Source organism: Copadichromis virginalis, linkage group LG4, assembly GCF_057382275.1.
Source record: "Copadichromis virginalis isolate Kocher_CV1m ecotype Utaka linkage group LG4, C_Virginalis_male_GT1.1, whole genome shotgun sequence".
NCBI lineage: Eukaryota > Metazoa > Chordata > Actinopteri > Cichliformes > Cichlidae > Copadichromis > Copadichromis virginalis.
Window position 1 is genome coordinate 25,333,319 of NC_140621.1, and position 24,582 is coordinate 25,357,900.

The 24,582-nt window shown below is 39.2% G+C and overlaps 3 protein-coding genes across 4 annotated transcripts; all 3 read left to right on the top strand.

The window, feature by feature from the left end:
• The first annotated feature begins 29 nt into the window (after window positions 1-29).
• pgls (6-phosphogluconolactonase) lies at window positions 30-2,983 on the top strand. The gene is made up of 6 exons (XM_085454463.1): window positions 30-106; window positions 434-718; window positions 807-914; window positions 994-1,095; window positions 1,783-1,923; window positions 2,671-2,983. Exons 2-6 carry the CDS (start codon window positions 455-457, stop codon window positions 2,815-2,817), a joined length of 762 nt encoding a protein of 253 aa, XP_085310589.1. The 5' UTR covers window positions 30-106; window positions 434-454; the 3' UTR covers window positions 2,818-2,983.
• Window positions 2,984-3,393: 410 nt separating this feature from the next.
• colgalt1a (collagen beta(1-O)galactosyltransferase 1a) lies at window positions 3,394-11,098 on the top strand. The gene is made up of 12 exons (XM_085454464.1): window positions 3,394-3,773; window positions 6,179-6,289; window positions 6,397-6,514; window positions 7,061-7,195; window positions 7,289-7,493; window positions 7,586-7,705; window positions 7,871-7,947; window positions 8,073-8,179; window positions 8,278-8,410; window positions 8,487-8,614; window positions 8,719-8,925; window positions 9,405-11,098. The coding sequence occupies exons 1-12, from the start codon at window positions 3,550-3,552 to the stop codon at window positions 9,670-9,672; spliced, it is 1,833 nt and encodes a 610-aa protein (XP_085310590.1). The 5' UTR covers window positions 3,394-3,549; the 3' UTR covers window positions 9,673-11,098.
• A 651-nt stretch (window positions 11,099-11,749) lies between these two features.
• Window positions 11,750-24,283, top strand: gmip (GEM interacting protein). Of its 2 annotated transcripts, none has more exons than XM_085454465.1 (21): window positions 11,750-12,013; window positions 13,270-13,357; window positions 13,862-13,958; window positions 14,147-14,186; window positions 16,007-16,132; window positions 17,443-17,507; window positions 17,659-17,766; window positions 17,852-17,932; window positions 18,274-18,435; window positions 18,611-18,748; window positions 19,179-19,369; window positions 19,569-19,654; window positions 19,738-19,800; window positions 19,923-19,994; window positions 20,099-20,241; window positions 20,340-20,516; window positions 20,594-20,731; window positions 20,834-21,033; window positions 21,190-21,514; window positions 22,033-22,135; window positions 22,940-24,283. In XM_085454465.1, exons 1-21 carry the CDS (start codon window positions 11,968-11,970, stop codon window positions 23,572-23,574), a joined length of 3,084 nt encoding a protein of 1,027 aa, XP_085310591.1. In that variant the 5' UTR covers window positions 11,750-11,967; the 3' UTR covers window positions 23,575-24,283. The 2 variants fall into 2 exon arrangements, with proteins under 2 accessions (XP_085310591.1, XP_085310592.1); XM_085454466.1 differs by having other exon boundaries at window positions 22,036-22,135.
• The last annotated feature ends 299 nt before the right edge of the window (window positions 24,284-24,582 follow it).

The window sequence follows — 24,582 nt, forward strand, 5'->3', positions numbered from 1 at the left end:
GAATGTGATTGGTGGGTGAAAACTCGCTTCAGGAAGCAGTGTGGTGAATTACATTTGCCAACTGAAAATCTTCACGATAATCTGCCTCAGAGATTCCAACTACAAGGTAAATGAATGTCACTATGAGGGAACTTGTAGAGGTAAAGGTTGCCCTGCGAGGCTGGTTGGTTTAAGATGCGATGCTTTGTTGCTCTTGCGTTAATGGCTTTCTTTTTCTTTTCTTTTTTTGAGTGGTCTAATCACAAGACAAGCCAATTAAGTTTGCTCAAAGTAGTGCAAAAATAACAGCTTCACAACAGTGTAAAATTAAAAATAAATTAAATTAAACGACTGAGTAAATCACATTTACAGAGATAGCATGATGGCTTGCAAAACTGTTTGGTAACTGACTTCCTTATATGTTGTTCACTTTTCTTCTTTCTTACTTTGTCAGTCCTTCTCACAGAGTGTAGTCATGGCTGGAAGGAGAGTCCTGGTCTTCCCCTCATCAGCAGAGCTCGGTCCAGTCCTGGCCCAGCTGGTGACTTCACGGGCTGAGAAGGCCATCGGCTCTCATGGCAGGTTCACTCTGGGACTCTCTGGAGGAAGCCTTGTGTCCATGCTTAGCAAAGAGCTGCTTGCCCTGTCAGAGCTGGACTGCAGCAAGTGGTTGGTCGGTTTCTGCGACGAGCGCCTGGTTTCCTTTGACGATCCAGAGAGCACCTACGGGCTGTACAAGGTTTCTTTGAATTGGTGTTTGTGTTAACATAAATGTATGTTGCTCTGTTACAGTTGGATGAACTGCAGACCTTTTCATCTTGTTGCAGAGTCAGTTATTTTCCAAGATCAACATCCCCGAAAGTGGGATCTTGACGATCGACTGTTCTCTGCCAGTGAACGAGTGCGCTGAGGATTACACGCGTAAACTGAAAGAGGTACACAGCAATCACAGGCTTTTAGATTTTAGTGTCTGCAGAATGTTTACATCATTATTTTCGCTGTTAAAACACACAGGTCTTCCCAGATGATGACTTCCCTGTGTTTGACCTATTGCTGTTGGGAATGGGGCCTGATGGACACACCTGTTCTCTTTTCCCAGACCACCCTCTTCTGGAGGTGAGGGCTCTTATTCTAATGAACAATTGTCTTCTACAATAGATCTATCTTGAATTATTATGAAAAAGAATGAGTGCAGATACAAAATTACAGCTTTTTTAAGAAAGGAATCATTTATAGTTAATTCAAAACATGTGTTTTATTTTGTAACACAATATGTCATCGTGATCCTAAAAACAATGTTTCGTGCTCTTAAAATGCATTTTGGGCGTTCTTCTAAATATTATCTCTCCGTTATTTTGTATAAAAGGCATATCAAGCACATTTGACTGAACTCTGGCACAGCATTTGTGGAAGAATGCCTGAGTTTGCTTTTGGATGTGGTTTCCTAATTAGCTACTCTAAGAAAACAATGTCTTCTCCCTGCAGTTTTCCAGTCACTCTCTCGACAATGCATGGATAATCACTGGGTTTTATGACAGCACAGTTTGGATTTTATGGTCTTCATAGTTATCCTTGTTAGAAGTCTGAAAAAGATCTGTCTCATGTTACATTATCCAGTTTCCCAGACATGTATTAAGCTTCGTGTTCAGCTCCAGTGGAGAAAAAAAAAGCTTTTTAGCTTAATCCATGTCTGAGAAACTGAGCCTTCATATTTGCTAGTTTAAAATTATACGCTTTTGGTTCTCATATTGTCACTTTTGGTGCAATGATTAGTTATTGCCTTTGGGTGCACCCCATATTCAGGAAACCAAGAAGATTGTGGCTCCTATCAGCGACTCTCCCAAACCACCGCCACAGCGTGTAACTATGACTTTCCCAGCGGTGAACTCTGCACGTTGTGTGGCTTTTATATCAACAGGAGGAAGCAAAGCACCCGTTTTGAAGGTAACACTTAGGGGCGTCTGCTGAACATACACATCTCAAATTCTGAATCTTAACACCCTACTATTTCCATAACGCAATAAATAAACTTTGACAGTGATGAGACAAAAATGAGACGCACCAAGAAACAAGGGTAATTTGGTTAGGCCATGTGACTCAATATTTATAGTTGAAAGGAGGACTGGGGCCAGAAGAAACACTGATGGGACTAAATAAGCCAGAGATGTGACTTTGAGCCGAAATCATTGCATTTATTCATTTATTATATTTTTATACAGTAATCTAAAACTAGATGTGAAAACTAGATTTTTCAAAACATCTGAAACAACTTTTGCAAACTTTAAAACTAACAAATTAAATAAAAATATAGAGGCAAGTTTTTAGTATTTGTTTAGTAAAAATGTAATTACAACTTGTTGACGAGGCTCTGATTATCATGTTTATTGAGACTCTGGATGTTTTCAAACAGTTGTGTGTTTTTGTTGACAAACACCCAACAATATACAATCCATAAAATAATAATTTAAAAAGTTAACTTTAAACTAATAAAAACTAAACTAAAATATTTTCAAAGAATAAAAAATGAACAGAAATAGAAAAAATCTGAAAATTAACTGAAACTTAATTTAAAAACAAAGTCAAAATGGAAAAAAAAACTAATTAGAAAACGCTAAACTGTAATAACCTCATGCTTTATAGTTTTGTGTTTGTGCTATTGTAGCACATTAATTTCTCTCTTTTTATTTGCAGGAAGTGTTGGAGGATGGAGAAGCTTCACCGTTTCCAGCAGCACGAGTTGTCCCAACTAAGGGCGAGCTGTTCTGGCTTGTTGATGAACCAGCAGCTGCCTCTTTAACTATCCAGGTAGAGAGGCCAGGCTCAGGAGCCAAGCTGTAGATCTGCCTGACTAATACATGCAAGGAGCTCAATGAAGAGTCTGGAAAATAGTGCAGTTCATTCCTCAATCAGTGAAATGTTTGTTTGCGTGCGCACATCTGTGTGTGTGTGTGTGTGTGTGTGTGTGTGTGTGTGTGTGTGTGTGTGTGTGTGTGTGTGTGTGTGTGTGTGTGTGTGTGTGTTTGGGGGGGAGGGGGGGTGACGACTGTGGGGTAGTGTCAAGGTACCTTTATTAAACTTTAAGCTCTGCTTCGTGTTTTTTTTTTTTTTTTTTGCTCACGATTCATGTGTGTAACAGTGCATGTTCAGACACTAGAAACTCCATTCAGTTGTTCAGCAGTATATTCAACTGTGGTGTGGTGAACATTGCAACATTGCAATGGGTATACAGAATATAATTTTGATTAAAAGACACACAGGTTAACTTGTGTATTTAAAAATATCTTTTTCTTCTTTTCCTTTTTTAAAGAAAAATCCATTCATTCGAATTGGGCATTTGCCCTCGGTGTTTCCTGTGCTGCAGGGCCTGTATTAGTCCACCCCCTTTATCATCCAAACAGATCCCACCCCTTTAGAGATTAACCTCGCACTGCTTTTACATCAGGGACTGTAGCACAGACTTTCCCTATCTGTGATGACGGCAGAAAGTCAAGAGATATTTCTCTATAGCCCCCGACGAGCCACAGTCCACTTATAAATTATCATTATTCTATTCCATAATTTGCTATCGCGATGCCCAGGCTCGCTGGCCTCAACGACACCCTGCTCCTCCTGCTCCTGTCCTGCTGCAGTCCTGTCCGGGGATATTTTGCGGAGGAGCGCTGGAACCCCGAATCTTCACTCCTCGCACCCCGGGTTCTTCTTGCCCTCATTTGCAGAAACTCCGAGCACTCATTGCCGTATTTCCTGGGTACTATTGAGCGCCTCAACTACCCGAAGGACCGTATGGCACTGTGGTAAGTTGTTACTGGGTAATGTTAGATGTTGCAGACTGTTAGGCAGCAAAAAGTGAAAGTAATTCTTGTTTTTGCCACAGGTTTCTTACAGAAAAAGAAGTACCGAAGGATACTTTTCTGATTGATTAGATCGATTAGCAGGAAAGGGAAAGAAAAGGGGTGGACCCGCAGAGATTGTCGGGGGTAACAAAATGGCTTTGGAAATAAGCGAAGTGTTGCGCAGAGATCATTCCGTCTTTGAAAAAACAGCAAAAGAAAATGTGAAAAACTCAAGCATAATACAAGAACGAACAAATGCATGAGTACAAACCAAGGATATAAAAAGAAATAGGCAATATTTTGCAGTCAGGGTAGGGGACAAAAGTGAGCACATCTGCTCATCAGGACAGTTGTGCGTCGTATTGATCTGTATACGTGGATGGGAGTGAACGACCGCATTGACCACGAGGGGAGCTGTGTGTTGTGTGTGATCTAAGATACAAGCTCTGACACAGTGCTCCACAAGCATACCGATGCCTGATACATTAACAATAAACGCAAAACAAGTGTCTGCCATGTGCAACTGAGTTTGGATTAGCACCATGAAAATTACCTGACCCATGTAGTCTGTTAGTAAGAGGCACCTTCCGTCGCGAAATGTTACATCTCAGGAGAAAGAAGGCAAGTGAGGTCAAACCAGGACATTATAGCTATCAAATCCCATCACCTCAGGGTTCAAAGTTTCACGTTTTTCTTTTAATTTATAACATATCTTCATCTTTAAGCTTATTCCAGTCTTCATGTACCAAAGCCTACATCTTCTCCACTTCCTGACTGGAAGTTAAACAGAGATATGCATCTGGCAAGACAAGTCCCTGTTTGTGAAGTGTTTTTCTGACATTATTATGTGTTAAATAAATCACCTAATAACGACATTCTAGACAATTTATTGATTACATTACAATGAAGTGCTAAGTAAGAAAAGACGTTATGGTGCAGTTTGATTATTAAGCTTCTCCTAGGTAAAGGCCAACCTTAGATAATGACTCTCCGTGATAAATGATTATGGAGGCTTAAACTCAGTTCTCTCTTGATGGTTCATTAAACATGTTTATGTAGACCACATTTTAGACCTAACATCTTTGCACCCTCTCCAGAAAGTATGACTTCCCAAGCTCCTTAGTCATCTGTCAGTCAAGTAAGTGAAGGAAAGCTATTTTCACCCTATACTTAATCAACATGCTTGAACAGCCCACCTGCACTTGTATCCTCAAGCAGTTTGAATGACTACCTGGTGGGCTCGGACAGGCGTGGTCTTCATTCGCTATCTTGATGAGCAAGTTTCACCTTGTGCAGGAGTAAGAGTGTCTTAAATTCCTTTTTTTGTTTGGTAGTTTGTAAAGTCTTGTGTAAATATGTTGGCGGTAAGGACAGTGTTGTTTGACACACATTAAATTACATCTGGAAAAACCAAACAACTGTGTGATCTTATAAACACTATACACTGCACACATTTTGCAGCTGTAATTGAAATCTTTGGCGTCTTATGCCAGCATTCCTACACCGCTACAGAAATAATAGCTGATGTGGAAGTGGCACACCGCTCCTAAATGTATGTTTACAATGAAAAAGTGACATAGGTCTAAACAGTGTTCTTTAATAAGCACTTATTTTATCTGAGCACAAAAGGGAAATGGGAAAGACCGACAGCTGGAGTGACTGAAAAGTGTTTTAGCAAGGAGCTGCAGTGGGGAATTTCCATGGAAATCTGTTCTAGTGTAAACCCAGGGCCAGAATATAAGCACAGCTGGCTGTAGAGCAGGTGTCTGGGGACAGCAAATCATGTTGGCCTACATGGCCAAGAAATGAATCCTGCGGGTATTGGGTTATTCTGGAGTATCATTTCTAGGCTTTTCATCCTCGTGTAGAATTAGATCAAACATGCAGGCAGTCTAACTTGGGTTCATTTGCCTCACGCATAGCCTAAGTCACTTTAAACAATTTCCTTCTCTGTCTGTTGCAAACAGAGGTTTCACTTCTGTAAAGTAGTTTCCGTACTGTTATCGTTTTTTCACATTTCCTTTATACATAACTTGTCGATGCTGACCTAAAGTTTTTTGTTTTGTTTTTTTATGGGGGATGTTTTTATTGCTGTGTGTTTTTCTGAAGCTGGTGTCCTTTACACTTGTGTCACTTCCCGCAGCTTGTACATAATGCATTTACAAAAAGTGAACACAGGGCTATTGTTATTTGAACCTTGGGTTTGTCTTTCACTCATGCCTCAACTAGAACTCAGTTTGGCACCGCTGCCTACAGTCAACCACTGTTACAAATTTCTTCTCGTTGTTACAGTTTTCCTCCTTTTACCTAGGTTCTTGATGAATGCACTTAATTCTGATAATTTACATTTTTTTCTGCATTGACAGGGTAGCAACTGATCATAATGAGGACAACACCACAGCCATTCTGCATGACTGGCTTGTAAAAGTACAGAAGCTCTACCATTATGTAGAGTGGAGGCCAAAAGAGGAGCCCAGGTTTGTTATTTTAAAGATGGAATTGTATAATGCTCAAATAGCTCACAGGAAATTGAGTCAGACATCACATGAAATGAGTTTAATTAATACTGAAATATTTTGTGTAGAAATTATGAAGATGAGGAAGGTCCAAAAGACTGGACAGATCCTCGTTATGAGCATGTTATGAAGCTTCGGCAAGCAGCGCTGGAGTCTGCTCGTGAGATGTGGGCAGACTATTTTATGGTAGGTAAATAAAACTACTCTTTACAGTTACAAAAGGAAGCAGAATTACACTCAAAATGTTGATTATAAACACTGGGCCTCACTATTTTTAACATTCAGTAATAAAAGCCAAAGAAAAAGTACAGAATTGGGACCAAAATGCCACCACAACTAATTTAAGAGGGAGACAGACTGTTAAAACTTTTCCCAGTTATGTTCTGTTTCTTATGGTTAAAGTTCATCTTTCAGTCTAGTTCATCTGGACACTTAAATCTTAAATGCACATTTCTATTTGTATTCACCAGCCTGGCCCACATTGTCTTGTTTCAGCAGGGTATAATTTTGAAGTGAAGTCTATCCAAAATTGCAATAATTTCGTGCTTTTAATCTTACATCTAAACTTTCTCTCTAAAAAACAGAATTGTAGTATATATACTGCTGGTCAGAGATCACTCAGTTTTAGTTACCCCATTTATCCTTTGGGAGCTGTTCAGCGTTTCTTCTCAAGAGTTTTGTGTACAGTGTGTTATTCATACACTAGCTGTTTTTCTTATGCTCCTTGTGCAGCTGGCAGATTGTGACAACCTCCTCACCAATTCAAATGTGCTCCGGGGGCTGATGAAACAGAACAAGACTATCATCGCGCCGATGCTTGACTCTCGTGCAGCCTACTCAAATTTTTGGTGTGGAATGACTTCCCAGGTACTGTCATGATCACTGAGAAAACCCCTTTGTGTATGTCAGAAAGTTTCAATAATCTCTGTAATAAACAGCCTAACAACTCTCATCCTCCAGGGTTATTATAAGAGGACACCTGCCTACATACCTCTTAGGAAGCAGATACGAAAGGGCTGTTTTGCCGTTCCTATGGTACACTCCACGTTCCTAATAGACCTCAGGAAAGAGGCCTCCAGGCAGCTAGCCTTTCACCCACCACACCCAGAATACAGCTGGGCATTTGATGACATTATTGTGTTTGCTTACTCTGCTAAGATGGCAGGTAATTTGATATTATCCAACTTAAAGTCTACTTATTTTTATCATAAATAATGTAGCTTCAGATTAAGTTTTCCTATTCTGTGTTCGCTACAGAGGTTCAAATGTTTGTATGTAACAAGGAGACCTATGGATACTTCCCTGTGCCACTACGTTCCCACAATACTTTGCAAGATGAAGTGGACAGTTTCTTACACACTGTGTTAGAAGTTAATGGTGAGTGGCTGAGAGCTTTACTTTTGCAACCCCCTCACTCTTAACCACTGGCTTATTTAAGTCTTAATTCTACTCTCTTCTGCTTCATCTAATGGTAACTTTCAGCATGAGTTTCTAAATATCATTTATACCATTTCTGCATCCATCTTCCCTCTGACTGTGTAGTGCGAAATGCCCCAGTGATGCCATCCAAATACATAAGTGTTCCTAGAAAACAACCTGACAAAATGGGCTTTGATGAGGTAAGAAGTGATGTGAAGATGGAATCTGCAAAAATGGCCGACTTTCTGTTTCTGCGCTGAAATTCTCTGCCTGCTGTTGAAATCTATAATTACACTGATTGGTTCCACTGTTTACCTTTGTGTAGGTGTTCATGATAAACTTGCAGAGGCGGACTGACCGCAGAGAACGTATGCTGAGGGCACTGCATGAGCAGGAGATTGCTTGTAAAGTTGTTAATGCCGTGGATGGAAAGTAAGTGATGCTTTCCACTTATATACTAATTAGTAACTACCACTGACTGGCCCATCTTTATTGTCATTTTGTCACATTTCTACTTCTCTCTATTTCAGAGCAATGAATGTCAGTGAAATTCATGCTTTGGGTATCCATATGCTTCCTGGATACAGTGACCCTTATCATGGTCGTCCACTAACAAAGGGAGAGCTGGGATGCTTTCTTTCCCACTATAACATCTGGAAAGAGGTAAACCCCTGAAGCCAAGAATTTGAATATTTCCAAACCAGACGGATGTGTGACTTAAAGATTTCTCTGGCCTTAGATTGTGGAACGAAGTCTCCACACATCTTTAGTGATCGAAGATGACCTGCGCTTTGAGGTGTTCTTCAAACGTCGCTTGATGAACTTAATGAGTGAGGTGGACCGTGAAGGTCTGGATTGGGATCTCATGTATGTTTTTACTTCCTTCATAATATTTTTTGTCATTCCCACAGAGTTTACAAATTCTTATCAACTTGTCTTTCTGTGTTTTGTTGTTTTTTTTCTTCTTTTAGTTATATTGGTCGAAAGAGAATGCAAGTGGCTCACCCGGAGAAAGCAGTGCCAAATATACACAACTTGGTGGAGGCAGACTATTCATATTGGACACTAGGATATATGATATCATTACAGGGTGCCCAGAAGCTTTTAAAAGCAGAACCATTAAAGAGGATTTTGCCAGTGGATGAGTTTCTTCCTCTCATGTACAATAAACACCCTGTGTAAGTGTTAACACCAGCAAACACAAGACCACACACACACATAATATATCATGCATTTCAAAGGTTTATAGGTAGTCTTAAGAGTGCAAAAGTTCAACATTTCAGATTTATCTTAAAATGTATTCAGTTTGTATTTCCTCAACGGTCAAAAGTCTCTCAACTTATTCCATTATCAGTGCTGGCTCCTAGATTTGAACCCTGACACAGTTATATTTTGTACATCTGGGCACAATCTGAATTCAATTTATGACACAGAGACTTGAGTCACCCATTAGAGATATTTTAAGGAACAGTCATAGAAGTAAAATACACCAGATCTCATCTGATGAGAACTAAAACTGAATCTGTGTTAAGACATAAAAAAATACTAAGAAAACTAACACTAAACACTAGAAACAACATTTCTAAAGAGTTTTTCAGTGCACTGTGTTTCTATTCAGGAGTCTTATCTTTCTTTCTTGACCTTTCCTACTCTCCAGATCTGATTATATGGAACAGTTTGAAACCAGGGACCTGCTGGCATTTTCCGCAGAGCCTCTCCTTGTGTATCCAACTCACTATACGGGTGACCCAGGATACGTCAGTGACACTGAGACCTCCACTGTGTGGGACAATGAAAAAATCCGCACAGACTGGGACAGAGCACGCTCAGGAAAAAGTCATGAGCAGGCTGAGATCAGCACAGAGGCACAGAACTCAGATGTGCTCCAGTCTCCTTTGGACAGTACAGCACGGGATGAGCTATGAGAGGAAGTCACTAAGAGCCTTGGAAAAATAAAAAAAGGTCCATAAAACGCACCACATTAGTTTTGTAATCATGTTTAACCTTTGATCACTTTGATTTTGCATCAGATCAGATGTGGTATCAAAGAATATAGAGAAGTTTAAATTATCAGAAGTGAAAAGTTAAAAAGGGATCATGCATGTCATGTTTTCTGCTGTCGTCAGCTTGTGGTTTTTACTTTATAAAGGCACTAGACTTGCCATTTGGAATGGCATTTGCAGTTCCCACCTACTCTCTGTCATACAGAAATAATGTATACTGGTAAAGAACAAAACTGGACTGCTGCATTTCAGTGGTGCTAATTTGAGATTAGACTGCGTTTTGTAGCCTTGAGAAATTAATGAATTTGGCTGCAACAACAAATCTGCACCACAGAGCAAAATAAAGACGTCTTAAATCAACCTATGCAAAACCTATGAACTTTTGGCATTTTGAATCGTTTTGTTTGTTTTTGTTAAATTTTATAACAGTGCTTTTTTAAAAAAAAATTTTAGTTGGTCATTGGACGGTACAATAGAACCCTGTAGCAAATTTCTATCAAAGTGACAAAATTCAGAACCAAGTAATTTAATTTACAGAAATACTGAGGCAGATTTACCACCAGTAAATGTTGCTGTTTTGTTTAAATTTTTGTTTTGTTTTGTCCTGTTTTTTGTTTGTGTGTTTGTTTGGTTGGTTTTTTTACTCTTGTAGTTCCACCAACCACCTCTTCATACAAATAGACGTGAGACAAGCCACCAAACACACTGGTGTTTCAACTTGCCCACATCCAAATGCACATCAGCCACTTTATTACCTCTCTCCCACAGATGCGGTGCTGGTACCCGTGCAAGTTCTGCCTTAGTTTTTGGGTTTTTTTAGAAAGAGCTCACATTTATGTAGCAGACTTTGAAGTATTTTCCATGTCCATAAAGTTATGGCGCAGTGACGCACCACTGTGGGCTGCATCTATAAATTACCTGTGAAATTTTTGTGGTTGCCCTTCTTTTTGCCAATGATTGTTCTGATTTTGGGCCCATTAGTTTTGTGGCGTTGTGAATGCATTTGTCCTTTTTGGCAGAAATTCTATCAAACAGGTTCTGGATTAAGCACCAGCGCTGCATCGGTGGAAAAGAGCTGTATTGCTGTTCCATCTCAGATCAGTTCAGTGTGAATGTTGAGCATTTTGATTGTGGTAGACTTTATGAATTGTCATTACATAAGATAAGTGTAGATCATCATATTTCTCACAGTATATTTATTGTGTCATGGTTTCCCTCATCACATACACAGATCTCTGATGAAGCCAGTTTCTGTTGAGTCCTGATGGGAGTTATTCACTCACGAAGTGTGCACAAAAATGTTAGTGGTGCTTGTACCGACAAAAAATAAAATGTTTTCTTTTTAACAGGTTCGACTTCTGTCATTATATGCTTACTGTTCTGTTGGAGTAACCCTTTTTTTAGTTAATGTTGACTGTCCAAATACAAATTATGACGTCTGTATATTGTGACTAATGGAAAATTGTCTGTTACTGTGTAGCCTCTGGCACAGTAACATTTTACTGTGAAGTCATTCACACATTGTAGACTGTGACCTGAATGCAGATTTTGCCTTCACCATTTCATTCATCATTGTCACTGGAAAACACAGAGTACCCAAGCTGCTGATTACAAGTAGAATTGAACTTTTTAGCTGATTATTCTCGGCATGTCACGCAACCGACTTTCTCATTGAGGTTTTTATCACACCTGCAGATGGCTGAATAAGGTAGCTTACATGACAGTGAAATAATGTTTCTTAAATAACTTATTATATATATTAACAACTGTGTTTAGTATATACTAATTTTTAACCAAGTTGGTTTTAACCAAGATATGTTTTCTGAAGTGTAATTGTTACATTACAGTGGTACATGCCAATATTTAAGGAACAATCTTTCTTACTACGACAATACAAATTTATCACAGTGGTACCTTTTCACTATATATGGTTAGACAATGTAGGTGGGGCCTCCAGTGACTGTAAGATACACTTCCTCTTCCCCTTGATGGCGAAAACATTGGCCAACCTTCACTCTACCAGAGGAAGATCATTTTAAGAACTTGCATATCAGCGCGCTTGGGGCTCAGCTTTATATCGCTGTGTTTAAACTACAGTCCTGATTTCCTACCACTTCAAATACAAAGTGTTTTACTGTGTATTGTAGTTTGACCCTGATGCGAGATAATGTGTGAGAGGTGTTGTTAGGGTCTGCCTACTGTGGAAATAGCGCAGAAATGGAAGAAGATTTAGTGGAAAACAAGGATTCTACTCAAGGCACAGGTGAGCACAAATAAGATATATGACATGTGGTCATTTTGAGTAAATTGTATCCTTTACTCTAAATATCAACTTGCCCATGCTTAAATGAAACTTAAATCTGTTTTCTTTCCTTTCAAAATGTTCAAATTTTTTTGCTATTAATACACATTTTTCTTCATTTGAAGAAACCCCAAACTTTTTAATTGCCAAATATTATTTTGGTTTGTGTTACTGGAAATCTACTCAAAGCAGTGTAGCGCCATTATGACATGGGTATTCATGTGGGTGCATGCAGACGCTGCATGCATAAAGTGCCTTTGTTAATGAGTCTGTCAGAAGATTTCTGCTGCTGTGCAGCATCCTCCTTGTTGATGAACTTCCTGAACTCTTTTTTTTAAAGGTTCTTGTTCTGTCTTTTTGTTTAACTTCTGTATTTTTATTCAGCAGAATTAGCCTACTCCTTCCAAAAAGCCAAGACTGTCCACTTCTTTTAAAACTAATGTTTTGGAGACTTTTGTGTCATTTGACACACTAGAAATTAGAAATGTTTCTTTGCTTGAAAGTTTCTATTCAGAAGCTTGTTGCAGTGTAGCCTCAATTCATGCAAGTAGCTTTTGCAAATGTTGCGGGTAAACAGCAAACACAACTGTCAGAGTTAAGTGCAACTACATTGGAAAACTGTGTTCAAATTTTGCTGAAACATCTTACTTTCCTGTCAGCTCTTATTCTTGAGCTGAAACACTGGTGGTGTGAAAAACAAGGACTCTATGTACACGATGGGACGTGACACAAACTGCAAGCAGGATGTGGTTGACCAAAATGGAGGCCTCTCTGAGCGAGTGATTTCTTTTTTACATTTGTTACACCTATTGTGAATTATCAGTTTTTAACTTTTTGCTATGTCAGAGGGTTATAAACGGTCAAAGTGTTGCACAAAAGCACAAAAGTTTAAGCAACAAAATGTGTCAGTTTTATTTCACATTAAGTGCAAATGCTGTCAGATAGGATTTTATGAGAAGCTAAGTTTGATTATTTTTTTGAACTGGATCCTTTTTTCAGTTCATCTATGTGTGTATCTGTGTGTTTGCAAGCTACCAAATGTTGGCATATACTTGATGAACTAGCTTTGATACTGTGGTATAATATGCATTTCTATATAGTTTGTGCTCTTTCGGGGTGGGGGAAGGGTACACATGTCAGGATCACCGTTTACTCTATGTAACATAAATACAATGTAAAGTTTGTGTGTATCTTAGCTTTTACATTTCTCATTTCAGATGTGAAACGAGTGCAGAAATCGGAAACAAAACGATACAGTGAGATCTTCCGAGATTTTGATAACCTTGATTTATCTTTCATCTCTTCGTAAGTATTACCTTGTGCAACCCTTTTCTCCTGCATCACTCGGGTGCTAAGTAAAAACTGTGGTTAGTGAATTGGTATTTCAAATGGTCTAGAGATGGAAAATGATAAGAAGCTCTTGAGGATGGAATTATTAATTTATATTTTATCATTTAATAATCCATCAACATGAACTCAATTATGTATGATCTGTCGGTATATTTATCTAGTGCAAGCTTTTAACTAAAGGTTTAATAACTTTCTATATTAGCATTGCCATGTCTGGTTTAATCTATCCTGATTGTGACTCATATTTTATTAGAAGCACTGACTGGAAACTGTTTATAACATTTCTCTAAAGCAAAGGTGCAGTGGTGAATATAGTTAAGATGATAAAAATACATAAACTGGACCTTGAAAGGTTCTTAAGGGGCTTGTTTATGGTACTAAAAGGCCCAGTAGCATATGCTTGCTGGCATATTCCTTGACAAATATGTTTCTCTCCTTATACATTCTTTCTGTGCTCAGCTCAGGGGATGATCTGCTAGCAGAGATTGACTCCCAGTCCATCTCAGAACCTATCTCTGTAGAAACTGCAGAGACCACAGAGCAACATGACGTGACTGTAAGAAATAAATACCTTTTGAATGTAGTGAATGACCTACTTAATCAAAGGCCTGTCATTTATGCTGTTGTTTATGCTAAAGTTTAGCTCAGGTTCAGTTTTCAAATGATGGTTTGTTTTTAGACGATTAGATGTGCTTTGATAGAGTTGTAGAGTTCCACCAGTTTGAAGATGCACTTTGTCCACAGATATGTGCCGAACCCAATGACGTGGATGGAACTCAGACAGGTATGGTTTGTGTGACAGAAGGGATGAAAAAGCCCAAATGAGTGTGTTATTGTCTGCATGCTCTCTGGTCAGGGTCAGTGAATAACGACAGCTGTTATAAACAGTTGGTCTCAATGCGACATTCCTTTACACTGTGAACCTGTTGCTGAAGTGGTTCAGTCACCTGTTTAACCTAGCACTAACCTTCCTGGGACTGACAGGATACTATCCTTCATCCCATCGGATCATTAGATGTAGCAGGAGCTACTGCCTGTGACACTTTACAAATACTCTTCTTCAACATTTATTTATTGTCTTATAATCAGCTGTGAGTTGTAACGATCCCTCTGTAACAAGATTAGGCTAAAGAGAGAGGATTAAAGCAGGGGACAGCTGCTCTCAGTTTTTACATTAGACTAGTGGAAAAAAGAGAGTCACAGAAATCTCCTGTTACATGGTCTATGGCATAAATACAAGTCAGATGGATAAATGCACCAGACTTACTCATAGTCTACAGTGGGACTTTGGGCTAAGTGCACAAACTTCAGTTTGACTCAAATTATAGGCACATGGTAAGATAAGATATTACAGAGGCACACTGTGTTAAACTTGGATGGTGAGCAATGTCAAATGTATTCTTGGGGCATAGAAGCTCTTCTCAAGAACACCTCCCCCACACCACCTTAGCACGCTTGCTCTCTCACATGCCAGGAGATAAACCTGATTCAACGCTCCTCTAAACCCTGTCACTCTGCATTCTGGACTTGACTTGAATAATCCTTATTCCAAGTGCTTGAACTCCAAAGGATTGATTTCTGAAAGTGCTCAGAGCTCTCCCTAGAGAGGAAAGGCTAAGAGAGGTCACCCATAGCACAAAACCTAACATATCTCTGGAATTGCATGTTCTATTTTGTGGGCTGCGCATGATGGCAGAAGAAAGTCTGGTTTGATTTTTTTTCCTACCACTCTAACTGGATTTGGCAGCTATCTGAAGGGGAAGAGCAGTATAAAATCTGCCTCTCTGTCATAACATGCTTGCATGTTTTAAAGCACTGCACAATGGACCGCTAGAAGAAGTGAAAGTTGCTGAAATGCATCAGCTTTGGTTAAAAGAAGGTTTTTTGCGAAGGTTGTGCTGGAAGTGGAACACATTGAGAAAGTAGTGTAGGGAGCTTTTGTTAGACCATGTGACTGTCACAGATACATCATCCACCCTGCACTAGTGTGACTCACAGAGGAAGAAGAGTGGTTATCGTATTAACGCCCTGCCTTGGTGACCACAGTAGCGCTATAACAACATGCTAGTGTGCTGTTATGTGCTCTCACAACATGGCTTGTGTCAGTAGCTGACTGAGTGAACAGGTGTGAGAGGGAGGGGCCAGGCAAAAGGGAAGAGAGAGGAGGGAAGTTATTTAGCTAAAGCAGTTTGTTTTGGGGCTGTCCTCTCTCTAGTTACATCCTTTTTCTGTCAACTGTGAGACATAGGACTAATTTAAGAGGGGGTTTTTCTTTGTTTTTTACCGACAAACTAATGTATATTTTAGTATACATGCTAGAGTTTGCTCTCACCTTCTGGAAACTGCAGGACCTTTACTCTGAGGAGCAGCTATGACTTGTCATATCCAGCCATTATTTCCTGTTTTGGGTTTGTGTATATCTTTTTTTTAAACTGGTATTTGATTTTTAAATTTCTTTATGTTGTCAGATATAGTCTGGGACCATTAATATCACTTAAGGACAGACTAAACGTTTTCTTGAGAAAAGGGGATATTAGGTGCTATTACAGTGTAATTCCTGGGTACACCTTGAGCCTACCATTATGATGATGTACTCTCTCACAGTCCAAGAAGCAGACCTGGCCCTATGTCGCTGTGAGGATGGAGTGGAGACGGCGCTGCAGTACGCCAAGTTGTGGTGCCGATATGCCAAAGACCTTCTTGCCTGGATGGAGAAGAGAATCAGCTTGGGTAAATACACAGCTGAGTAAAGGAAATAGTAGTGTAACATGCAAATTTTGTGTCTTATCGTAGATGGCATATTTGAATAGAAACCGCACACAGAAACAAGAATAGGTGGATTTCTTACAAAATGCAAAGCCATAATGTGTACAATATAAATGAAAATAATTTTGATCCACTATGAAGTCAGTAGTCTTAGAGTAGTACCAACATTAATTGGTTTAAAGTGTTAGTAAATGATCATTTCATGCAAGTAGGTTAGGTATAAGTGAATGTGTCCTAGTATTTTCATCTAGAGTTAGAGCAAATGGTTGTTGTTGTTTTTTTTGTTTGCTTTGATATAATAACATTTGAAATAGTGCTGCAGTAGTCACCCTGTAAGGAGAAGAGGTGCACACTGAAGATTGGATTGCTGCTTTGTATTACCCATTAAGAAAGAAAAATCATAATACATACATTTTTAGTATTAGCTGGAGTACCATCGAGTAATTTTCATCTCCTGCCTGGATTATTTCTGTTAAAGAGGATGTGAGTTTATGCAGTCCTTCCAGAGAACTGCACGCTACACACAAACAGAAAGGATTAAAGAGCAGATTAGCTGAAAAGAGGAGGGCAATAAAAGACACTACTTGCCTTTGGAGTACACAGCGATTCCTCTTCTGTGAGCCTTTTCAGATCCTATGAGTTCAGGTAGTGATGTCAATATACTTTGACATCACTACCTGATACTAGTGTTATCATTCAAAACACAGAGCAACAGTTACCAACCTCAAGTGTGTAAGGAGATCAGTTAGGCAATGATAACACATGAGTAATGCTGGGTGAAGCTCAGCCCCAAACTAGTGATTACACAGTAAAGCAACACATTGAGTTTGCTAACAGTATAGAGCCCATTGCTCAAAGAGAGCAGTCAGATCACAAACTGCTGTTGACTTAGTGTTTGTATCAGTACTTGCACAGTGTGAGTGAGATCATACTGACATCAGCTTGGTTCATTTCCTGTTGCAGTTCTTGAACTGATGCAAAATGCAAACCACAGGTATTTTTAACCAAATTAATTCCTCTTTTAACTTCAAAATAGACACAGGTTAGATTTGACCACACTACAGGTTCTAGTTATTCTGTGGGTGCTGCATAGGTTATTCATCAAATGTCAGACTTGTGAAGAGACACAGAAGATAGGTAATGTCCAAAAATGTTCAGTATAGTGCAAGAATTTCAGTGGATTCTACTTGTGTTTTTTTATCTTCATGTACCATGCCTGTGTTTTTTATTTTTACATAAAAAAGAAAAAAAAAAGTTTGTTTTTTTCTTTGCAGAGCAGGAATTTGCAAAAAGTATAATGAAGACGGCTGAAGGAGCAAAAACCAATGTACTCCAACAGGTATGGTTTACTGGATACTTGACAAAAACTGTACCAATGATTGCTAAAGTACATCACAATGGGTTACTTATAATGGTGCCTAGAACAGAGACTGTGGCATTTCTCTTTCTTAGACTGTGGCGTTTCTCTTTCTTTGCTCTTGTCTATGCAGGAAATGATGCCATTACAGTACATCTACACACTGGCTCTAGAACAAGACATCAAAAATTGTCTGAACGCTAGAAGGACTTCTGATCTGCTGCAAAGTCGCTGTTACCAGGTATAGAAGCCTACAAACACATCATCTAAAACCATCTCTAATGTTTAGATGTAGATGTGTTAAATATCGATTCTCTGTCTCAAAGGCCTTGAGTGCAAAGAGAAATGAGATTGATAAGTGGCGCAGAGAATTTAAAGAGCAGTGGGCAAGAGAACAAAGGAGGATGGTAAGTAAATAATCACTCCTGGTATTGGTTGACGTTAAGCAGAGTTATTTGCACCGTTAGTGAACTTGTTGGTATCTATTAAAGTCATATTAGACTGCACATGAAAATAGTAAAATTGTTGCCAGAATCATTACATATTTTTGTCTCAGTTCATCTAAAATTAGTATCTGTGTATAAATTGTATAAACAGTGGACAGTATACTTGTTTGCATGTCATGTATATGTTGTTTTGTCTGTTATGGATGTAACCAACATGTTTCCTTTCTCGTATGTTGTGCTAAAGTTTGTGCCAGTAATAAACAGTGTTCTCCACTCTGTGTATCTCCCTTCCCCGTTTTCAGAATGAAGCAGTTACAGCTTATAAAAAGGCCAAGCAACAGTACTTCCAGCGCTGTGATGAGCTAGAAAAGGCGAAAGCTGTCTCTGCTAAGGCTGCAGATGACACAGTAGGAAGCAAAACACTAGATAAGAGGAGGAAGTCTAAGGATGAAGCTCAGACTAAGGTGAGTGTCATGTTAATAGACTAAATACTGTATAATCTGTAGAAATAAGGGCCTAAGGTTTCAGCAAACAAAAAGTAAATATTTTTTGGTATCCTTAATAATGGCTTATGAGACGATGCAAAAAGAGGAAAACACAGATTGCATATCCACTTAGATTTTCTTTCTGTCCTCACAGGTGTTAGAGGCAGAGTTGACATATAAACAGTGTGTGACTGATGCAAAGATCCACCAAGATGAGTTAGTGAAGGTGAAAGAAAGAATCATTTCACACATTCGTAAGCTCATCTTTCAAGGAGACACTGTGCTCAAAGAGGTCAGTACTTCATTTTGGTATAAATATAGAATATGTGTTACTATATAGTTGATATTATAAGTTGTCTTGGATAGCTACATATATATTTACAGGATCATTACCTAAGAACAGTCTAATCACTGAAGAGAAGTTAACATGTCTAACTATTAGTAGTTAATCAGCTTGATTAATACAAAAATGTACCTGAAAATAATAATCTACCTAAGCAGTGATTTATGTTTTGCATCATACAGTATAAAGAATTTTAATAAAAAACTACCATGTTTTATAAAATTACAAGATTCCTTTGCATATTTTTTCTTTTTTTCTTTTACTTTTTGTGGGTATGAAAAGTAAATTGTGAGCAAAACACTACTCTTATATTTTATATCACTTTTTTTGATTAAAATTTTTTTCCTTGACTCCACATGATGTCTTCTCTCTGTATTAGGTCACAGTGAACCTGTTCTACTTCCAGCGTCAGCAGGCAGAGCCTGTTCCACTTGGCTATCACAACCTGGAGGTAACATGCAGAGCCCAGGAGTCTGGTGAGCCCTATCTGCAGTATGTTCTCAGTAAGCGTCGCCCTGAGCAGATTCTCCAAAAATTTACCTTCCAGGAGTATGTTCCTCACGGTAAAGGGTGCGTTAAAAGGACTTATTGCTGCTTCTTTTATGTAGCATGTTTTTAAATATAAATGTGAACATATAAACATGTGTCAGTAGGGACAGATGTATTTGAGTGTATATCCTTGTCATAAAATAGGATTGAAAACATGTTTGATATATTCCACCTATTTACTTATTAAAATAATTGTTTCAATAACTTCTTTTCTTTAAAGCAACAAAAGAAAAACCAGCGCTCTGAACACTCTGCCAGACTCGTTCATGGCAGATGATAGTCCTTTGCGACGATCCAGTGATTGCAGTAAGGGCTCCACCTAATTATACTTTTTTATATTAAAAAAAAATCTTTCTCTTTAATAATATTTGTGTGTTGGTTCACCTAAGGGAAAACTGGATATAGTGACAGTGAGAGCATCGGAGGCAGTTCGGAGTCCCTGTCTAGCCCTGGTAGGCACAGGCTTACATTTTGTATCTAACTTTTAATTTACAGTACATGCATCTCGTAACTCGGAACTTTAAAAAAAAAAAATTAACTGTGTTTTTGCTTTATTTGGAATATATAACTGAAGCTAGGAGGCTGGGTAAAACCGCATCCACTTTGACAGTGTCATCAGACGACCTAGATGACCGGGATGAATCAGGTTCTTACCTCCTTTTCTTTTCATGAACAGAATATGTTAATAGAGTATATTTTTTATTTGATCCTTGGCTGGCAAATAAATCTATCTTCTCCACCTTCCTCCAGAGTACAATGATAGTCAGCCAGCCAAAGTGCCACAGGTTTCGCGAGCTGCACTATCACATCGACTCAAGAAAATGAAAAGCAAAATGGCCAAATGCAAGCAGTGTGACAACTATATTGTTGTCAGTGGAGTTGAATGTGAAGAGGTATGATTACACATTTGATGAATATATTGTAACATGGGCAGAAAACTGTCTTTCATGAGATTATTAATGAGATTAGCTCTTTTCTATCTCACATTCAGTGTGGCCTAGCTTTGCACAGGAAGTGTATGGAGGTGTGTCAGCTAGAATGTGAGCATAAGAAGGGATCGGTGTTTGGAGTGGATCTCTCTCTGCTGCCACGTGACAGGCCAGATGAGGTGCCCTTTGTAGTGATTCTCTGCACATCTGAGATTGAGAGCCGTGCTCTCTCTGTCCAGGTATTATTTATCCTCACACTGGTACAAATACATTGGTTGTCAAGTATGAATAGTGATCTAATAATCATTTCTGTTAGGGTGTGTATCGCGTGAGTGGGTCCAAGCCTCGCATTCAGAAGCTCTGCCATGCCTTTGAAACACAAAAAGAGCAAGTGGACCTCTCGGACCTCTCACCACATGACATCACCTCTATCCTTAAGCACTTCTTTAAGGAGGTAAAGGAGATATTAAAATACAAACCTCATTTTTGCACAATTCAAGAGATGTAATTTTTTGTCTGATATCGCACTGAATATTTTCAATATTATCTCTTGCAGCTGCCTGAGCCCTTACTAACTTTTGACCTGTACAATGATTTCGTTGCGGTGGGGAAAGCAATTCAGCACCTGAATGATGGGGAGACATCACCAGAGACTAATGAGATAATGGATATCACTGACAACCTGCAAAAGCTACTACACAGACTTCCTCCATATTGCTACAGCACCTTGCAGCATCTTGTATCTCATCTTCAAAGGTGAGCATGCTCTGGCACCACAGACCTCTCTAGTTTAACTTGGCCTAAACCTGATAGATGACATTTACTTATTTCTATACTGGACCACTGACTTTGACTTCTAAGTCAAATTTAACTTAAGCTGTCCTTGAATTTGTCTCATGTGTTTATTTACAGAGTTTCAGAAAACTACGAGAACAAGATGTCTCCCAGCAATTTAGGCATTGTTTTTGGGCCAACGTTATTGCGCCCTCTAGTGTCGACAGACATGTCAATGATTGCCCTCTTGGAGACCACCTACCAGGCTGTACTTGTTGAGTTCCTCATCACACACCACGACAAAATCTTCGGCCTGGAGCAGGGATCCGATACACCCCCTCCTCCACCCCCTACCGCACCTCTTCCTGACACCCCTCCCAGAGGTTCCTGCCCCTTGGATGGGGTAGCTTATCTCGACTCAGAAAATGAAACCACGTCCAGAGAGCGGCCACGCTCAGTAGAAGTAAGTATTTCAGTGCGCTTTAAACATCTATGGCTAATTTTTAACTGCTCCCTTTTAAGCAGCAGTTGCTTAGCATTCACACCATGTGAGAGTAAACACACTTACCAGTTTTTTAAGAGCCTTAACACTTGCCACCTTAACCTCACGTTTTTTCCATCAGGATTAACAAGATCCTCACGCACACTGCTGCATTTCTCCTGCCCTCTGCACTCTGGCCTGCATGACCGTCTTTCTAGCTTTTACTTTCTGCTTTACACAGCTCTTTCCTGTAAAAAAGATTTTTAAAGTTCACCTAATTGTGGGGTTTTAGCTGGGTTGCATCAAAAGAATTAAAACACAAAAAGGATATCACCTTTCTTTAGGAGAGTAAAAACTTTTTATATTTGTACCTAATAAAAAAAATTTTAAAAAAAAGACTCATCCCAAGTAGTCATTCCCCCGGTAGGAATCCTATAATAATGCAGTGCTGCAGGTTTAGATGTGGTCTGTAATCCACCACTCAACTTGTGTCATTCCAGCAGAATCGAATCAAGAGAGAGTCAAGCGAGGGTTATATATCTGACAAGTCTTCATCCAATGAGGCAGTGGACCAGCTCAGCGCTGAAGCCAGTGAGAGAGCAGGTAGGCGGGGCATAGTGATAGAGAAGTTACTCCTGACTAGAGCAGGTCAGCAAATTAATTTATCCACTGTGTCTATGTCCTGTGAAACCTAAAGATGTTGACATTTTCAGTTGCCAAGTACAACGAATTCTCTCTTGTGTCAGCTTGTAGTTTTGCTACTTGAGGACATGTCTTAAATAATCCTCTTGTAGGTATTACCAAACAGCTCCCAAGTGTTTTGCTTAATTTCTTGCACACAGGGGGTTGGTTCTAATTTACAGTTACAAAGTAGCTTGTGTTTCTAAGGGTGAGATTATGTAGGTGTAGAATACTTAAAATGTCTGTTTTTTTTTAATTACTTTGCGTACATCATCCAGTTATCTTTAGAAGTAGGACTTCCTTATATGTTGCTATTCAGTAAAAGTGGCTGAATTTGGTTGAGTACGTTTTGTCGGGGATAGTCTTTGTGGAATTGAGGAATTAATTCGTGTGATTTTAATTATAATATGATCATTTCTTTTGGAATTTGCAGTTTGACATTTGAGTTTTTGTATGAATTTGGACAACACAAAGTTAGATTTTGGAGTTTGGGGATTTGGAAAGTCTGAGGCTCAAACCATTCTTTGCTTTCTGTACTTTCGCTGTGTTTCTGAGGGGCTCTCTTCTCTGTTGCTAAAACAGCAGCTTCAAAAGTCCTCGATTTCAAGTCAAGTTGCACTATATATCATATAGAATGATTTTGGTTTTTTTAAGCAAAATAATCAATAACTGGTGTTGGAAATGCTTAACTTTGTGAATCACATGCTTATCCTTCTACTGCTCCAGTCCTGGCTATGAGAGATGTATCAAGTGATCCTCAGGGTGAGATGGTAGGAGAAGCTATCTCTGATTTAGGAGTCCAGCCATACTACCGTTTCACCAGACAGCCTGTGAAGTATCACCGACATCATAATACAGGAACCCGAGTCTCGAACCCAGCATGTGCAGCCAGACAGGCTGCACCTCAACCGAGGGGCCACACAGGAAGTGCAGACAGCAGTCGCAGCTCTTCTCCAGAGCCAGGGGCACAAAGACTTTCTCGAGACATAGATATCCATTATGAGGGCATTCTTGAGCCCCAGCATGTGACTACTGACACAGAGAATAAAATGGATGCCCCACTAAGCCCCCGTGAGGTTGTGCAGTACATGCTGGGCTTGGACTCTACGTATGCACCACTTTCACCTTCTACAGCATCCAGTGCAACGCAGGCTGCTGAAGAGGTGGCAGGAGGATGTCGAGCAAATCACAACATAAATCAGAGCAATAACAAGCAGAGTACTGGACATTATCACCATCTGTGTTCGTCACCAAAGACAATTCCCGTTGAGAAAAATGTTACCTCACCAGCCCAGAAGATCCTGTCTGGTCTAAGGCTGAGACGCAGCCACTCAGGGAAGGATGAGCAGCTCTTTGTCTGAGGGAAGATACAAATCTGCAGATGGTTCACTGGAATGATTTCACATACAGCAAAGGACATCATTAATATGACCATTATTGTATGTAACAACAAATGCTTCTGTCAATATTACCATTATTATGCCTTTATTATGAATAGAATACATCCACATTTTAGGTGCAAATGTCACCACAGGAACACAAAGTCTTTAGTCATCAAACCTACTGAACTAACATATGAAACACATGGAAAAGTTCAATCCTGGTGCCTGCTTGGATTAACACTTAATCTTCTTTAGATTTTGGTCTGTTGATAATCCAGCAGTTCACTAAACAGACCACACATGAGAAGTTTATATATTATTTTTTTAATTAGCTCTTGTGTTTTGACTTAATTAGTAGGCGAGGTGAAAAGATACAAACTAGCACCTGAGTATAACGGTTTTGACCCGAACAAACTGTAATGAATATTTGTAAAATGCAGTGTCATCGATATAATGCTGTTTTACATTTGTTGTGCTTTCCCAATGTATTATTGCCTATAAATGAAAAATGTTATAGTCTGTAAACAAATATATGCCTTTACTGGTGTCCTTGACCCTAACACTGATCATTTTTAGCTTAATGCACCTTTCTTGTTTTAACACAAGGGGGCGGTCCTCTCTCAGTATGCGGGAAAAGCATGTCAGACAAAATAGTGAAAAGGCAATAAACCTTTTATCTTTCATTTCAGTGCTCTGCGTTTGGACATGACACTTTTTTTTACTTCCATGTCAGCATTTTAGTGCCTGCACCTGTTTGATTTTACAGCCTGGTGTAAGTAAATGGAGTGAAGCAACATTTCCTGATGTCTAGAAGGAGTAAAGTGATATCATCTTCATTCGGCTTTGTTCTTTTGATATTTTTGCATCAAACTCAGACAGTTTTGGTGTATAATACAACAAAAACTTAAATATGTTTTCCTGTGTGAAAGGGGCTGATATGTCATCACAAGTTGTTTCACCTTAGCTGTGCCCTTTTAAGTTTCCGTG

Excerpts from the sequence above, each read along its gene's own strand:
- pgls (XM_085454463.1), top strand. The coding sequence starts at position 455 with ATGGCTGGAAGGAGAGTCCTGGTCTTCCCCTCATCAGCAGAGCTCGGT. Across the intron at positions 719-806 it reads GCACCTACGGGCTGTACAAG|AGTCAGTTATTTTCCAAGAT; the intron begins GTTTCTTTGAAT and ends ATCTTGTTGCAG. Across the intron at positions 1,096-1,782 it reads CAGACCACCCTCTTCTGGAG|GAAACCAAGAAGATTGTGGC; the intron begins GTGAGGGCTCTT and ends CCCCATATTCAG.
- colgalt1a (XM_085454464.1), top strand. The coding sequence starts at position 3,550 with ATGCCCAGGCTCGCTGGCCTCAACGACACCCTGCTCCTCCTGCTCCTG. Across the intron at positions 6,515-7,060 it reads TGTGGGCAGACTATTTTATG|CTGGCAGATTGTGACAACCT; the intron begins GTAGGTAAATAA and ends CTCCTTGTGCAG. Across the intron at positions 8,411-8,486 it reads ACTATAACATCTGGAAAGAG|ATTGTGGAACGAAGTCTCCA; the intron begins GTAAACCCCTGA and ends CTCTGGCCTTAG.
- gmip (XM_085454465.1), top strand. The coding sequence starts at position 11,968 with ATGGAAGAAGATTTAGTGGAAAACAAGGATTCTACTCAAGGCACAG. Across the intron at positions 12,014-13,269 it reads GGATTCTACTCAAGGCACAG|ATGTGAAACGAGTGCAGAAA; the intron begins GTGAGCACAAAT and ends TTCTCATTTCAG. Across the intron at positions 13,358-13,861 it reads GATTTATCTTTCATCTCTTC|CTCAGGGGATGATCTGCTAG; the intron begins GTAAGTATTACC and ends TTCTGTGCTCAG.